The following is a 16,316-nucleotide window of genomic DNA, read 5'->3' as shown; positions in this document are numbered from 1 at the left end:
GTTAAAAAAAAAAAAAAGGCTATATGGAATCACTTGTCCTAAAGCCCCTGCTGGCTTCTAACCCCTGGATGCTAATCCCTCCTCCAACCCCATCCATTAGACCCTTGCAATCCAATCCTCCTGTGCCCTCCCAGCCCCTGCAGCAAATCCTAAACCAGCTGTTCTAGGGGCTAAAAATACCTAGGCTCTCTGAAGACAGCTGAGGGGCTCAGGCGGTGTTTTCTGAAGGTAAGAATAGCTGGCACTTTAGAGTTAATTTTGAGAAGACGGCCAACCGCCAGTGTAGAATACTTGGCTGCTCAAACTTCAGCGCCTAAAGCAGCCTTCGTTCTGAATGTTTTCAGGGTCTAATTCATGAAAGGGCAGTGGTTAGGTATGTGCCTGTCTGGGCTGGCAAGTAACTTACCTTTTTTGGTATTGTTCTAGAGTGGATACTTGTTAAAATTACCCTAGGACGCTTCGGCCTGGTTCCAGACACATGGAAAACAGACTTCCCGTGCCAGCGCGTGCTGATGCCTTCAGCAGCCGTTTCTCCTCCCTGGGGGGTGGCTCTTCCTTGTGGCCTCTGCAGTCTGCTCTCCAGGCCTTAAGACTTCAGCAGCACATGAGGGGCCTCCAAGACCTTTTTGTGGGGAAAGGGCCTGGGAGCCCCCCAGGGTGCCCAAGGTATAGGGATTGGGTGAGGAAACTTCTAATAGGGTGGGACTGCCTGTCCTCCTCCTATGAGAACATCAGACACACAGAGGCTGGTGCTCAACGAATGCTCCTTAATTTTATGTGGGTGTTGCCTTTTCCTTTTCCTGGGCTTCAGTTTTCTGAAGCAAGCAGTGGGATTTAGGGATCTCCAGGGTCTTCTCAGGTTTTACCATTCTGTGACTTAGGAGCCTGGCCTTGTGAGCTTGGGCTGACAGTTGGCCTTTCCCAGTTCCCTGGTTTAAGGGCAGCAATGGGGAGTTCAGGATCTTTAGAAAGCCAGGTCTACATTTTCCTCCCAACTTTGTGTGCTCTAAGTGGGTTTCCTGTTTTCCACTGTCTGGTGAGAAACTCCCCCTCCACAAGAACAGAGGCCTCATCTAACTCCTTCAGAGCTGCATCTCCAGCATTAGGGCAAAAGTAGCAGCAGCCCGGTGCAGGGATTGGTGAATGAATGCATGCACTCATGCTCAGAAGCCTCTAGGGGGAGCCCATGATCTGCCCTTTGCCTGTTGCTTCTTCAAAGGTGGGTCAGTAGCAAGGCATTCCTCTCTCCCTCACTATTCCTCACCCACCCCAAATTCTACCCTCTAACCCCTCCCCACAAAGTGCTGAGATTTTGCTTGGGTTACCTGCTTTAAGGGTGGAGTCTAGGGGTGTTGTTTCATCCGTCTACTACTTGTTGGAAAAGACTGATGCTGGGAAAGATTGAAGGCAGGAGGAGAGGGGGTTGACAGAGGATGAGATGGTTAGATTGTATCACTGACTCAATGGACATGAGTTTGAGCAAACTCTGGGAGATGGTGAAAGACAGGGAAGCCTGGTGTGCTGCAGTCCATGGGGTTGCAAAGAGTCAGTCACAACTGAGTGACTGAATAACAATGTTGTACCCAGGACTACTGAGGTGGTGTGACCTCTTTCCTGTTTCATTTGGCAGGTTGTAGGGCTCTGTCTTTGCAAATGCTGTCTTCTCCCAGAGAACTGTGGGCCCATGGTAGCCTCTTTTCTGGCCTAAGAAGGCTAGGGTGGGCTCTGAGGCCAAGGTTTCCTGCTGGTTTCCACACTCCCTTCTGCTGCCTTCAGGAATTTCTGGCTTTTCCTTATAGGCAGAGAGGTAGTGGGATCCAGCTGTCACATTTGGGCTTGTGGAAGCAAGTAGCGTAGGCATCTTGGCCTGTTTTTGTTCTGAGCTGTTCAGGCCTGCCTACCCAGACAAAGGAAGTTTCTGAGGACCAGCGAGCCCCACTGCAATCAGGCTGAGGATCAAGTGAATCTGCCCTGGTTGGCCTCTTCTGTGCACATACCCTGAGGGATGCAAGGGTTATTAGGGACAAGTCTGATATTGGCCTTGGTCCTCCAGCCTAGTACCAATGGTCATCAGTTATACCACGACAGCCCACAGCATCCTTATTTCAAACACAGGCCTTGACAAGAAATCATTGCATGTAGATTTCACCAGACCTGAGAGGAGGGGCAAGGAACAGCCCCATCCTGCATCTGGCTGACTTCCCTCCAGCATCCTTTCCACCCCTCTGATCTTGTACTCTGGAGATCACCTCTTCCTCAGGGCTGTTCTAAGCTGATTAGTTTAATCTCATCCCTTGTGTCCCAGGTACTGGTCCAGTAGCTAAGTCCTAAGCTGTCTGCATGTGGTGTGCATCTGACCACAGGAATTGGTTCAGTAGGGGCCCAGTGAGCCCAGAGCCAGACTCTGCTTCAGGGGTTGTGAGAGAAGATCCTCTGGCCCTGGGAGCTGTTGGCGGCCATCTCTGACCACGAAAGAAATGATGACGCTGGCATTGCACTACACTCAACGCCTGCCCTGAGCCTGGACTTTAATAAGACCCTGTCATTGCTTAGGCTAGTTTGGGTTTGGTTTTTTACTATTGCCACAGCCAGAAGTATTCTGCCTGATGTGTCGGCTTCCTATTTCCTATAATGACCAATGAGTGCATGCTATGTGCACCTCAAAGGCGCCATCTCTTTCACTACCATCACTTCTGCATAGTAAAAGCAACTTCAGACGAATCTGGGCCTCTGCTGCCTTGAAGGGTATTTTGTCCTATACTGAATTCAGTTAACTTTTAAGGAGAAGCTCTGGATTTAAGTTCTATGAATTCGTCAAGAGACTGGGCAAATTTGTTCCTCACTTTGGGCTTTTATCTCCATCTCTACAAAAAGAGGGAGTTAGCTGGATGATCTCTGGGACTCTTCCTGTTAGCAATTTACAATGCCAATGTCATTTGGCAGTGTGGTATCCTCAGAGGGGATCTGGGCCCTCCTCAGAACCAGCTTTAGCTGATCTGGATAGGACTTGGGCATCCAGTCTCCAACAAACTTCGTCACAGCACCATCTTTCCTCCCTTTTCTCTTCTGGGTAGATATTTGGGGGGTGAGGTACAACTGCCTTCTACCAGCTGGAAACTTGTCTTCTTATAAGACAAGACTCTTAATGAACAGAATGGTCATTTCTTCCAGTTGCCAAGGAAAAAAGTGTTCCTCTTCCTACGGCCTGATATGTTTCCCTTTTTCCACTGGTTGCCAGGAGGCTTGGAGCTAGGCTGCCATCTCTGCTGGGGTAACCATTTCTTCCTTGTATACTTCCAGCCATCCCCTCCAAATGCAGTGTTGTTTAAAAACTTGGATGGTATCTAGTTAAAGTTCTTAACTAGGTACTTGCATCTAGGAAGCCTACCATAAATAGGAGCTATTATCCTGTCTTATTTATGTTTTCTCATTTTCCCTCTATTTGTAACCATCTGGTTACATGTTTCATTGGAGGTGTCCCTTAGGTGCCTTTTGGGAGTAGACAATAAAGAAATTGGATTCAAAGTTCTCTGCCTTATATTCCCTACCACAGTTATCACCGTCTTCTACTTAGAAAACAAAGTCAGAAGCAGCTTAAGATGGACTTTTATTTCTTCTTAAAAAAAAAAAATAAATAAGTGAATACATTGGCTTGAATGTTCTTCCCCTTCTCTTACTCTCCCCCTTCAAAAAAAACAACCACTGTGAGAATCCTTAAGATGGAAAGGCAGAGAGTGGGTCACCAGGACCCACACAGGAGGGGTCAGAGAAGGACTCTGTGGGTGCGCGCGGCTTACACACGCTGTTGTGAAGGGAGTCCTTCTTCAGCAGAGGCTGGACATTTCCAGCTCTCCTCGGAGCCCTCACAGCTCAGTCTTCACCTTGTGCATCAAATCCTTTTGGTCAATCTTGTCTAGGTCCTGGTACCAGCGGTTGAAAGCCAGCAGTGCCACGTTCTTGGCTGCCACAGCCGTCACCTCCACGGAGCTGGCCGCCCACTCCAGGGCATTGAGGTGGAAGAGCTGGTCGTGCAGTGTGAACCGTGGGAGGGGGGTGTGGGGGCTATGGACGGGGTGGGCCTGCCACTCGGCCGTCTGGACTGAGTAATAGGAGCGAAAGAGGGTCTTCAGCTGGGACCGGAGGAGGGGCTGGGGGGACTGGACTCGCCAAACAGCGGCCTCCTGAGGCTGCTTCCGCCGGAAGCTGGCCGAGATGTTGACGGGACAGATGTTGTCCAGGGCACAGAAGAAGCTGGGGAAATCTGTGGTAAGGATATTGGCAAAGGGGAAAAGCTTAGGGTCGGGGAAGCCAAAGTAGGAAGAGTTGAGGTAGCCATGGACCAAGGAGACGACGGTGGGCTGGAAAGAGCCCTGGACGACATTGATGGGCGGGTCGAATCCTTCAAAGGCGATGGTGCTGCTGTTGTCCAGGTGCAGGGGGGTGGCGATGACCACTATGTCATAGTTGTCAGAGCCTGTGCCCGCCTCATTCTCATACCTGACCCGATACAAGGGTTTCCCCTCTGGACAGAGAGAGAAGAGAACACAAAATCAACTTCTTTCTTGGCTGCCACCCGCTTATCTGCCGTCCGGGGCCCAGCACCGAGGGGCAAGACCCTGGGTGCAGCCGTGCCGTCCAGCTGCTGTGTCAGTTTTTCCATGCTGGTATGGTGGCAGGGCGAGCCCTGGACCGGAATCAGGAAACCCAAGCTCTTTCTCTGGCTGTGGCGCTGACTAGCTAGGGAGCGTGGGCAAGGCTGTGGCCCAGAGTCCTCAGTGGTCAAATGAATGGGGCTAGATGAGTGCAAGTCTCTGCTTTCTGCTCTGACATTTGAATCAGGACAACAGTGCCCTCTGGTGTCGCTTGGCAGTGCTGGGACCTGCACCCCAGCAGAGGAGTTTTAGGGATAGAGAAGGAGGAAGTGTTCATTGTGTAGGAAGGGAGTGGTCACGGCCCCTGCTCTGTCTACTTACCCGTTGGCTGCAGGGTCACAGTGGTCACCGTGGCATGGATCACGTTGGCCTTGGTGAGCTTCAGCAGACCAGAACAAACCAGCTTGTTGCCTCCCTCCACAGACCACAGGCTACCTTGGGCCCCGGCTAGAGACATGGCTCCTGGGCAAAGGGGGAGGGAGGGCGACCAGTGGCTTCTCAGCCTCTAGGCAGTGGGGCTGGAGAGGCCAGTACCATCCTACCCAGGCCTCTGTCCCAGGCCAAGACTCCTCCCAACCCCCACAGGGAGAGACAATACGCAGAAATAAATACAATAGAATTCACAATATTGTAAAGTAAAAACATGCTCAGTGCAAGAGCCGCTTATGATTCTATTTAAATAGAGTGCCCAGAATGGGCAAATCCAAAGAAACACAGAGATTTGTGGTTGCCTAGGGCTGGAAGGCTAGGGGATGTTTGGGGAACTGAAGGCTATAGGGATGAGTTTTGAGGGCAGTGAAAATGTTCTCAAATTGATTGTGGTGATGGAGACACAGGTGTATGTGTGTGCATGCTCAGTCATGTCTGGCTCTTTGTGACCCTGTGGACCATAGCCCACCAGGCTCCTCTGTCCATGGGATTTTTTTCCAGCAAGAATTCTAGTGTGGGTTGCCATTTCCTCCTCCAGGGGATATTCCCAACCCAGGGATTGAACCCATTGCTCCTGCATTAGCAGGTGAATTCTTTATTGCTGTGTCACCAGGGAAGGCAGATGGCGACACAACTCTTGAGTGTTCTGAAAGCCATTGACTCCTACATTTTAAATGCATGCACTGCGTGATACATGAGTTATATCTCAAAGGATACCTACAAGATGCTGGGAGAGTGAGCAGGGTCATCTCGCTGAGGGGACACTGCTGCTGCTACTGCTGCTAAGTCGCTTCAGTCGTGTCCGACTCTGTGTGACCCCATAGATGGCAGCCCATTAGGCTCCCCTGTCCCTGGGATTTTCCAGGCAAGAACACTGGAGTGGGTTTCCATTTCTTTCTCCAATGCATGAAAGTGAAAAGTGAAAGTGAAGTCACTCAGTCATGTCCGACTCTGTGCGACCCCATGGACTGCAGCCTACCAGGCTCCTCCACCCATGGGATTTCCCAGGCAAGAGTACTGGAGTGGGTTGCCATTGCCTTCTCCAGAGGGGACACTAGGCAGGACCAGAAGGCTGGGAAGGAGCTAGCAGCAGCCAGAGGAAGAGTATCCTGGGCATGTGGGAGGTACTTGTTAATTATAAACCCTTTCATTCATTTATTTAGCAAAAATGGTCTGAGTGCCTATGATGGTCAGCACTGTTGTAAGGATATCTCAGTAAACAAAGGGGACAGATTCCCATTGGGAAGCCTGCATTCTAGTGGGAGGAGATAAAATAAGTCGATTCAATAGCCTGGCAGGGCAAGGGGACTGGGACTCCTGGGGGTGGGAGAGGTTAGGCAGCTTCGATGAAAAGGCAACATCTTCACAGAGGGACATGGGAAGCAAGAGTTTACCATGACTGCGTCTCCAGGAAGATTCTTCCAGGCAGAGGGATGGCCACATAAAAGCCTCAAAGTGGGAGTGTACCTGGGACGCTGGAGACACGGCAAGGAGATCAGAGTGGCTGGTCTGGGGTGCGTGAGTGGTGAGATGGTGAGGCCTAGACCACACAGGGGCCTGCAGACCACTGGAAGGACTTTGGATTTTCCTTGAAGGAAAGTAGGAGCCATTATAGTCTTACACACAGGCCTGTCAGGAGCTGTCTTTTGTTTTAAAGGATCACCTGGGTGATGTGTTGAGCTTGGAGGGGCCAGGGAGTGGGCAGAGGGTGGAGGACCTGGTAGAAGACTTGTAGCAATCCTGGTGAAGGATGCTAGTGCTTAGACCAAGGAAGAGGCATTGCTAGGAAGCAGTCAGATTCTAGGTATACATGGAAGGTAAAGCAGATGGGATTTCCTGACATATGACACAAAGGGTATGAAAGAAAGCAATGATTCAAGGTTTTGGCTGGAGCAACCGAAAGGAGTAATTACCAGCCAACCTACGGGGAGGTTGGGAGGGGCAGGCTTGAGGGGAAAGATCAGAAGCTCAGGTTTGGATGCACTGAGTCTGAGACGCCCATTAGCCCTTCCAGTGTGGACACAAGGGTGACGGCTGACACATGAGCTTGCAGTTCTGGAGACAGGTCTGGGCTAGAGGTCATGTTTGGGAGTCAGGTGGGTAGAACTGAAGCCCCAAGACTGGCTGAGCTCACCAAGGAAGGCTGAGTAGTTGAGAGCAGAGGAGGACAGAGGACTGAGCCTGGGCCTTCCATGTTGGAAGGCAGGAGAGGAGAAGAACCCAGCCAAGCAGGCCAGTGAGTGTCTGTGTAGTTCCTTGGCCTTGAATGCCCCTCCTCGGCCCTCCACCGCCCCAGTAAAATCCTACTGTATCTTTCAAGGCCCAGAATAGTCACCACACCTTGGGGAAGATGTGCCTTGATGCCTTTCTTGGGCAGATCTGTATCCTGTGCTGGGAGATGGTGGGTGATATATGTGCCTGCCTACCCCAGTAATGAGCTAGGAAGATGCAGTGCCCTAATAAGTGGATAGCCAGGGGCCCAGAGGCCTTAGTGGGGCAGATTATGAAACCAATCCAAACAGGAGTGGCAGAAACACCCCGGACCTGAGATCTGAGCTTCCCTTTTGCTGTGAAGTGAGGTGAACACCATCTCCTGCCAACCGAGAGGACGGATGCCAGAATCAAAGGGTGTTGGGGTGATGTCATGTACTGAGTTGGGTAAATGTAAGGTTATTACAGGGAGGGTTGGGGAAGGGCAGGTGGGCAGGCTGAGGGCTGGAGGCTCACCGGCAAAGGCGGGCATTGCTGCTGACTGGCCATAGCTGGCCCGCAGGACGGCGGAGACTACGTCGTCGATAAAGCGCTGGGTGACGCCCACCTGGAGCAGGGACTCAGCCACGGAGCGCTGGGTCATGTTGACAAAGGCGGATTCTCCCAGCGAGTAGAGCAGTTCCTCCACACCCGAGAAGGCATAACCGTGGGCCTGGTACTTATAGATCCTGGGAGACATGTGGACCCAGAGCCCTTGTGCAGAAAGGCCTTTCTGCTGACCACCTGCCGCTGGGTCACTGCACCTTGGGGCCCACCCCTCCTCTCCATGTAGGGGTGGGAGAGGAAGCTTGTTATATTACCTTGGCCTATTTGCTGGCTATGGTGGGCCCGTCCCACCTGGAGGGACAGCCCAGAGGGAAGGGCAAACACTTTGGATCCCACCAGAACCTGGCTTCACATGGTGGCTCCTCTGAATGACAGTCATATCACCTCTCAAGCCGCTCCCTGATGAGGTTGCAGTCCTCTTCTTTCTCAGCTGGGACTGCCAAGCAGTGGTCCATGCTCGCCCCCACTGTCATATCCCCTCTCCAGCAACAACAGCTCTTCCCTGGCTTCTAGGACCACACTGGACCCCATGGCAGCTGCTTTATGCAAAAGTTGTCACCCTCTCTGCTAGCTTGGCCTGTCTTCCCCTGTGGCTCGGTCCAACGAGGCTCCCACTCACCCCCTCGCTAATGTCTTCTTCCCCCACGACTCCCCACCTTGAGGACTAGCATTTGCCTGGAGCCATCGGCTGATGAACTTTTGGATAGTGGCCTTTGGAATACTGCTTCTGCTCGGGCTGTTCTGTAAATGTGCTAGGTTTGGTTGTTGACAAGAAGCCCAAATGGAGGTGTCCAGAAAGCAGTTAGAAACTGCTTAGGTAGTGGGTCTGGAACTTAAGGGGAAACTGGGGCTCACAGGTAGAGGCTGTCTCCCACAAAAGGGAGAACTTGGTGCTGAGGGGTTGGATAAAATTGACAAGGGAGAAAAGTATAAGAAAGAGGAAAGAGAAGTGAAGAACTAACTTTGGGGATACCTGGAGAGTACAAGGAAGAAGTGCCATAGAAAGCATAGTTACAGGAGCGGAAAGAGCAGCGGAGTGCCAGAAACCAGGAGGGAGGCCTGGAGGCCATGAACAAGTGTCTGATCCTGAAGTCTCTGCACCTAGGCCAGGACACAGGGAGGGCCTTGGAAAGGACTGACGGTCGGGGAGAGCTGGGACCAGCCTGCTGAGTGAGTGGACTATGAGGGGTGGGCAGAGTGACAACAGGATACTTATCCTTATTTGGAGTTGATGGGGAGGGGGCTGGGACATAAGGGGGAGACAACTGGCAAAGAAAGGTGTTTGTTCTAGATAGGCCTAGAGGACAGAAGAATTTGTAGATGGTGGTCCACAGGTTGCTTGTGGCCTGCAGATATGTCTTATTTGCCTTGTAAGATGAACTGGTTGCATGCATTGAAAAACTAATCTCACATACAGTTGGATTTCCAATTTCTTCTGAAAAACTGGAATTTGCCCGGTGAGGCTGGCATTCCCAGGTGCCCACAAGCAGTTTGTGCAGAGAGCTAGCTGCCCATTCTGATGGGGCTTGGCTCTTCAGGACCCCTCACTCCTTATCCTTCCCTTTCACTAAACTGCTTCACTTATTCATACCCCAGGTAGGCCCTTGAAGGTGGCTGAGTTTGCAACCCATGCTTTTTTTTGGCCAGAGCACAAGGGATGTGGGATTTTTAGTTCCCTGACCAGAGATCAAACCCATGATCCTTGCACTAGAAACACAGAGTCTTAACCACTGGACCACCAGGGAAGTCCTGCAACCCATGCTTTTATTTACCAGTTTAGCTGAGGGAAAGAGGATGCCAGCGTGACAACACGAGAGACAAGTAGTGCTGCACTAAAGTAAGTCCCTTCCTGATGCTGGGGGTGTGCTCGGAACCTGGGTGGAATTCTCACACCCAGTGAGTACCTTTTCCATTTTGACAATGTACAGTCAAGTTGGTTTCTTCTGCATCTCTTTTCCTCTCTCCCTCTGGAAGGCCCTCCCCAAGGCTCTGCCCAGCCCTACCTCATGAACTTCTCCATGACCTCCTCCACCCACATCTGCAGTCTCAGGAAGCTGATGCCGTAGTGCCACCAGAGGCGGAAGAGGTTCAGCAGGTACCAGTCTGTCTCCTCCAGCACGAAGTTCTCCCCATTGAAGATGGCGCTCCTGCCTCCCACCTCGCGCCGGTGCCGCAGCCCTGAGGAGACAAGGAAGAGGCCCTTAGGTACCCTACAGAGGCCCCCTGAACCCCAGGGAAACCTAGCAATTCCGGAAGCTTAAATTCAGGGCCATCCTGAAGGATGGCGCCACTAAAGGGAAGGCGGCACTATGTTTGGTGCTTGTTCAACAACGGTAAACAGTGTGCTGGGGGGATGTTGGCCCGGCTAGTCAACAAAGAAATGAAAATTAAACTCATATTCCGTTTTATATGTTTTTCTAACAGGGATCCACTCAGCCATGAGTGAGGGAGATTCAGTCGTCATCCTGGATTGTCTAGAGGCTGAGCGCCATGGCACTTGCTCTGGGATGGCGGCCCCGGGCACCAAGGCCACAAGGAAGAAATCACAGCTCCTGACAACCAGCTGCACTCTACAACTGAGAGAGCCCCGGAGCTTCGGATCGTACTTCATCCTCTCACAGTCTCGGGAGAGGCAGAACAAGAGTCAGTACCCCGCAGGTAAAGACGGATGGATGGAAGGTGAGGCTTAGAGATTATAGGGACTGCCCTAAGTCATGGGTTTTTCTTTCTTTCCCTCCCATTCCTGTCCCTAAACCACAAAGTTCCCCTACCCAGAGGCAACCAGTAAGTATATTCCTTCAGCATCCTTCTAGAGATATTTTGTGCCAACACTTATAAATGTGTACACATCTGTGAGCTGTCTCTCCCTCCACCCACCCCCATATACTATTAATATACACAGTGGCCCGCACCTTACTGACATGTGCATCTTATGAGAATGTTCTATACCTGGGCATATAGGACTTGGCTACTGAATAGTCTGCTGTGTGCTTAAACAATATTTAGTCTCAGATCCTAGTGGATGGGCAGGTAGGATATTTTCAACTTTTTACTATTACAAACAGTACTGTAATGAGTAACCTTGTGCGTCTGCTGCTCTGTACATCTGTGAGCACACTTACGGGGTCACTTCAGAGAAGTGGAATTTCTGCATCCAGTGGTATATATATTTGTGGTTTTGACAGATGCTGCTGGGGTTGAATCTCAGCTCTCTTCACTTATTAGCTGTAGGGCCTTAGCCCTTTCCTTGGGAGGAGATACAGCACCCGTCTTGCAGGCGGGTAGGAGGATTAGAGGTAATGTCTATGTGTGACCCAGGACGCCAGGTGCTTGGCAAGCACACAGCATGTGGAAGCCATTGTGATTATAGATTATTGAGAAGCAATAAACTGATGGGGAAAGAAACTAGTCTGGGGGTGGGGCTGTCAAACCTGAATTCTAATCCGGGCTCTGCAACTAACTCACTGTGTAACCTCAGGCATGTTCCTTCCCCTCTCTGGTCTCAGCTGCTCCATCTGTAAAATGAGGAGATTGGGCTACATGACCTTCTGGCCTTGACCATCAGGGTCACCTGGGAAGGGCCTGAGGGCTGCCGCCAGCCCCAGGATGGTGCACTCACCCAGCTGCTTGACGAAACCCTGCATGTGGAGGCTCAGGGAGTGAAAGGAGGCGGCGCCGCTCTCATAGTGCTGCTTGTTGACGGAGATGGTGGCTAGGCGGCCACCCACGGTCCCCTTCTCGAACACATCGATCTGCACCCGGGGGCCAAAGTGCTGTTGGAGGAAGTGGGCCACAGCAGAGCCCCCGATTCCAGCTCCAACCACAGCTGTCATCAGGCCCAGGAGGCAGGCGTGGGGAGAGACAGAGCAGGGGCATGAGACTGAGGGTCACTCCTTCCCAGTCTCCTGGGCCAGTGGTTTCCCAGGTACTTGCATCTCATAGGCTTCTAACATCTCAAAAAGGAAATCTGTAGACTAGTGCTTAGTAAAGTGTTAGCTGCTCAGTCACTTCCGACTCTTTGAACTGTAGCCTGCTAGGCTCCTCCATCCATGGAATTTGCCAGGCAGTAAAGCTATCAATAAACAGCAAAGTACAACCTGCAAACTACCACCTACTATAACCCTTATTTTATAAAGAAAAAGACAAGTTAGCAGCAAAGGGGCAGGGAAGAATCTCAAAATTTATTTAAGGGAATAAATCTAGCTTTATACAAACTCATTGAAAGTCAAAGTGAAAGTCACTCAGTCGTGTCTGACTCTTTGCAACCCCATGGACTGTATGTAGCCTGCCTGGCTGCTCTGTCCATGGAATTCTCCAGGCCAGAATACTGTTCCCTTTTCTAGGGGATCTTCCCAACCCAGGGATCGAACCTAGGTCTCTCACATTGCAGGCGGATTCTTTACCATCTGACACCAGGGATATTTTACTATGAATTGGTGAATACCTGGTCACTGCCAGGTAATTAGGTTAGATTAGTATCAGGAATCCACTCCTTAATCCAGGGGTTGGCAAACTACAGCCTGAGAGCCAAATCAAGACAGATTTCTGTTTTTGCAAGCTGAAGCTTTATTGGAAGGGAACTATGCCCTTTCTTTAGCTTATTGGCTGTGGCTCTTTCATGCCAGGCAGAGTTGAGTAAAGTTGGAACAGAGGCTGTAAGCACAGCCTAAAATATTTACTCTCTGGTCTTTAACTTAAGAAGTCAGCCAACCCGTGGTCTATTGCAACTTCTCACCTGACACTTAAGTCATTTCCACATCCATGTTTGGCAAGCCTGGAATTCACCCTGTGACAGATAACTCGTCACCATATAGGGCACTCTATTCCACTTTGGACTCTTGTTATAGTTTCAGCTTTTTGACATCTTTTGGGGTCTTACCTACTGTCTTTACTTCTCCTTCTTTCCTTAGTTAGTTGCAAACTTAGTTCATATACCATCAATATTCTGATCCAAGTCACTGAGAAAAGCGTGTTACTGGTCAGGGCTCTGAGGTGCTGCTAGGAACCACTGACCAAACAGATAGCAATCATTACACAGCACTGAGAGGATAGTGAAGCAGCTGTGAAGTTACTGAGCTGGACAGCCATGCTAAGACACAGCTTTCCTCTCACCTGACAGTCTAGTAACCTATCAAAGAGAAGGAGATTTGTCCTTACTAGACCCATGTTGGGCTTTCCAGGTGGTGCAGTAGTCAAGAATTTGCCTGCCAATGTAGGAGGTACAAGAGACATAGGTTCGATCCTTGGATCAGGAAGATCCCCTGCAGGAGGAAATGGCAAAACCCACTCCAGTATTCTTGCTTGGATAATTCCATGGACAGAGGAGCCTGGTGGGCTACAGTTCATGGGGTTGAAAAGAATTGGATACGACTGAGCGCGTGAGCATGCACACATACGCGCACACACACACACACACACATACCCCTGTTGGACCCTAAGACTACTAACTCTTGCCAAGAAGGCAAAACTACAAGGTTCTTTATGATCTGGTCTCCATTTACTTATTCCATGTCCTGCCTCAGCCTTGCAACACTCCACCTTCTTGTCTGCCTCAATTTCTTTTTTTGGCCATACCATGCAGCATATGGCTCTTAATTCCTTGACCAGGGATAGAACTTGTGCCCCCTGTAGTGGAAGCACAGAGTCTCAACCACTGGATGGCCAGGTTAGCCCCCTGCCTCAGCTTCTTTTGCTCTGGAACAGAGACTTCGCCCTGTCATGCTTGTGCCTTTGCCCACGTCGTTCCCTTTGTAAGAAATGCTCTGTCATCCTTTGTCTTGCTGACCTCTGTGGCCCTTATATGTCATTCTTAGCTGGCTGGCCTGACCTCCGAAGACAACTGTCCCTCCTGCATATTCCCACAGCATACTCTCCGACCCTGACCTGGTCCGTGGGACACTACTCAAATGATCTGTCAAGATCTGAGGGCAGGTCCCTATGTCCCCAGATTCTGGCAGGCAGTAGAGCTCACTATTGCATTTCGAAAGAACAAATTACTTCTTTATTCTCAGTGTTTACAAAGCCGGTTCCAAGGATACCCTTTAACCTTTTAAACCAAGCGCTTCCCACCCTTTCCATTTTTGACAAAGCCCCGAATTACCCATTTTTTTTTCCCCCAGAGAAATTGCTATCACAAGACCTGGAAGCTGCCTAAAGGCTATAGGGAAGCAGAAGACCTCATCTCACTAAGAACTGGCTCCTTCAACACCAGTGACATGACACCTGCTCTCTAGTCTGTGATAAGATGTGCTGGACATAGAATGAATGAAACAGAGAGGGCCCTGTAGCAATGTAGATCGGGATCCTGGAGGACAGTGGGTTTTACCAGTGAGCAGAAGCCCATTCTCTACAGAAAGAACAGCATAAGCAGGGGCCAGGTGGAATTATGGGGGAATTTAAAGGGTCCGACACCACACTGAGGTGTTCAGATTTGATCATAAAGCAGCCTGAGGGTTACGACATCTTAACAGGAAGCTCCTCATTCCTGCTGTAGGTAGAGTCCAAGCCACCGAGGACGCACAGAGGCTCTTATCAGAGCAGTGAGGAAAATTAAAGTTGCAGGAAGCTTGGCACTGCCAAATCTTTTGCCTTGATGATGCCTGGGGTGAGGTGGGTAGGGCCAGCTGGAATGAGGCAGGCAGCAAGTTCTGCGTTGGCAGAAATGGTTGAGCTGTGAGGAGGTCCTGCCCCTTCCTCAGTGGTCACTGGGAAATGCCATGCTCTGCTGCCCTTTCTCAAGAGATGTGGGAGCCCTGCACATCAAGACCTTGCCTGCCTCATTCTTCCCCATCCTTCAAAGCCTGGCTCCAAATCCATCTCCTTCATCAGGCCTTCTCTATCTACTCCAGCTCTCAGGATTCTCTCTCCTCTGAAAACCCTAAATGTTCAGTCCTAAATTGATTTCTGGCACGCTTCAGCCTGTCTTAATCCTTTATGGCCTGAGCTGGGGTTTGGTAATGCAGACCTTAGCACTGCACTGGCCCCATTATGTCTGTGGCACTCCCATGGGGCAGCCCTCCCTCCCAGTGAGAGTCACTCCTCTCCCACACCAGAAACCCAGCATCTCTGTCTACAGGAATCTGATATATGAGGGACTTGAAAATCTTTGATTCATGTTGAGTTAAAATGACAAATGTTAAGAGGAAAAAAGTATAAACAAACATGGAATGTTAGTCAGTTATATACATGATGAAGTATTTAGCAGTATGTCCTGATGTCTGCAATTTATTTTGAAAAGCATCAAAATGTAAGATGGATTAATGGACATGTGATAGGTCTGTGATAAAGCAAATATAGTAGCAGTTTCTTAACAGCAGAATCTAGGTGCTGGGTAAAGAGATGATCAATGTGTAAGTCTTTCAATTTTGGTCTAGGTTTGAAAATTTTCAACATAAAATGTTGAAAAAAAAAAAAAAGCAAATAAGAAGACTGCTGTGAAAAATTCCTCACTTTGTCATTCAGCAAATCTGTCCCCAGAGGACTTACATGGGTTCTGTCTCTCCTAGAACTGTCTCCTACCCTCCATGAGGTTTTTGGCTTAGATGTTGCTTCTAGGAAGCCCTCCCAGAGCCCACAAAGACGGCCGAGTGCCCTTCCTCTATATTCACAGTCTTTCTCAGCCTCAGCACTAACTTCCTTGTATTGTACAGTCTCTCCTCCTCCGGATAGGAGCTATGGACCAGTGCCTACTACACAGACGACCCTCAATAAACCTGTGTGAATGACATCATCCAGACAGACCAGAGTCCTCGGGGAACCTGGCAAAGAGCCAGGTCGAGGGCAGATGCTCAATGCCCCTGAACCTTCTGGTGAGATCAGTGACCAGTTCTGCCCCAAGGCTCTTTTCTGCCCCAGGTAGCCCCGGACACAGGCCCACGCCTCCCTCCCCATCAGCACCTTGCCTACTGCGATCCCCTTCCTCGCCCAGTCGCAGTACCTCGGCTCTTCTCCACCCAGCTCCTCTCCCGAGGACTCCTCTCTCGTCCAGCTGCCTTTCCCTTCCCCCATCCAGCTGCTCCCGGCTGACAACCCTTTTCCCGCGCAGCCCTCCCCAGATCTGCACCCCACCCAGTCCTTCCCGCACCGATTTTACTGGGCCGGGCATCGCCTGTAGCGGCGGCAGCGAGGAGCGCGGCCAGCGCGGCGAGGAGCCGGGCAGCGTGGGCCATGGCGGGCAGCGATGGGGGCAGCACGCCGGGGATCGGGCACTGGCGGGTTGGCGCTGGGCGCCCCGCCCCGCCCCAGCGCCCAGCTGGCTGTTCCGCCTTCCAGCCTCGCTGGTCACAGCTTCTTATTGGACAAGCGGCAGCCCCTCTTCGGCACGAGGCCCTCATTAGCCGCATCTCTCTGGGGGCAGGCTCTGTCATTGGCAACTTCTCCGTCCCGCCTCCTGGGTGCGGTTTCCTCATTGGCTGGCTT

General features: G+C 50.9%; 1 protein-coding gene and 1 long non-coding RNA gene across 2 annotated transcripts; one reads left to right on the top strand and one right to left on the bottom strand.

Moving 5' to 3' along the window:
* Positions 1–494: 494 nt before the first annotated feature.
* On the top strand, positions 495–10,048 carry LOC128050760 (uncharacterized). Its single transcript, XR_008199691.1, has 3 exons — positions 495–666; positions 9,674–9,735; positions 9,873–10,048. It is a non-coding gene; the product is annotated as an uncharacterized LOC128050760 (long non-coding RNA).
* Positions 3,658–16,100, bottom strand: PCYOX1L (prenylcysteine oxidase 1 like). Its single transcript, XM_052643118.1, has 6 exons — positions 15,982–16,100; positions 11,518–11,724; positions 9,902–10,076; positions 7,809–8,020; positions 4,974–5,114; positions 3,658–4,522 (listed from the first exon to the last, which is right to left on the bottom strand). Exons 1-6 carry the CDS (start codon positions 16,064–16,066, stop codon positions 3,864–3,866), a joined length of 1,479 nt encoding a protein of 492 aa, XP_052499078.1. The 5' UTR covers positions 16,067–16,100; the 3' UTR covers positions 3,658–3,863.
* Between the last annotated feature and the right edge of the window lie 216 nt (positions 16,101–16,316).

The sequence above is a fragment of the Budorcas taxicolor genome, chromosome 7, assembly GCF_023091745.1.
Source record: "Budorcas taxicolor isolate Tak-1 chromosome 7, Takin1.1, whole genome shotgun sequence".
Lineage (NCBI taxonomy): Eukaryota > Metazoa > Chordata > Mammalia > Artiodactyla > Bovidae > Budorcas > Budorcas taxicolor.
This window is presented reverse-complemented; position numbering and strand designations above follow the sequence as displayed.

Bases quoted from the DNA above. Each gene is read 5' to 3' on its own strand.
- PCYOX1L (XM_052643118.1), bottom strand. From the start codon at position 16,066: ATGGCCCACGCTGCCCGGCTCCTCGCCGCGCTGGCCGCGCTCCTCGCT. The intron at 8,021-9,901 runs GTAGGGCTGGGC...CATGTCTCCCAG, and splicing joins GTCATGGAGAAGTTCATGAG to GATCTATAAGTACCAGGCCC. The intron at 4,523-4,973 runs GTAAGTAGACAG...CTCTCTGTCCAG, and splicing joins TGTGACCCTGCAGCCAACGG to AGGGGAAACCCTTGTATCGG.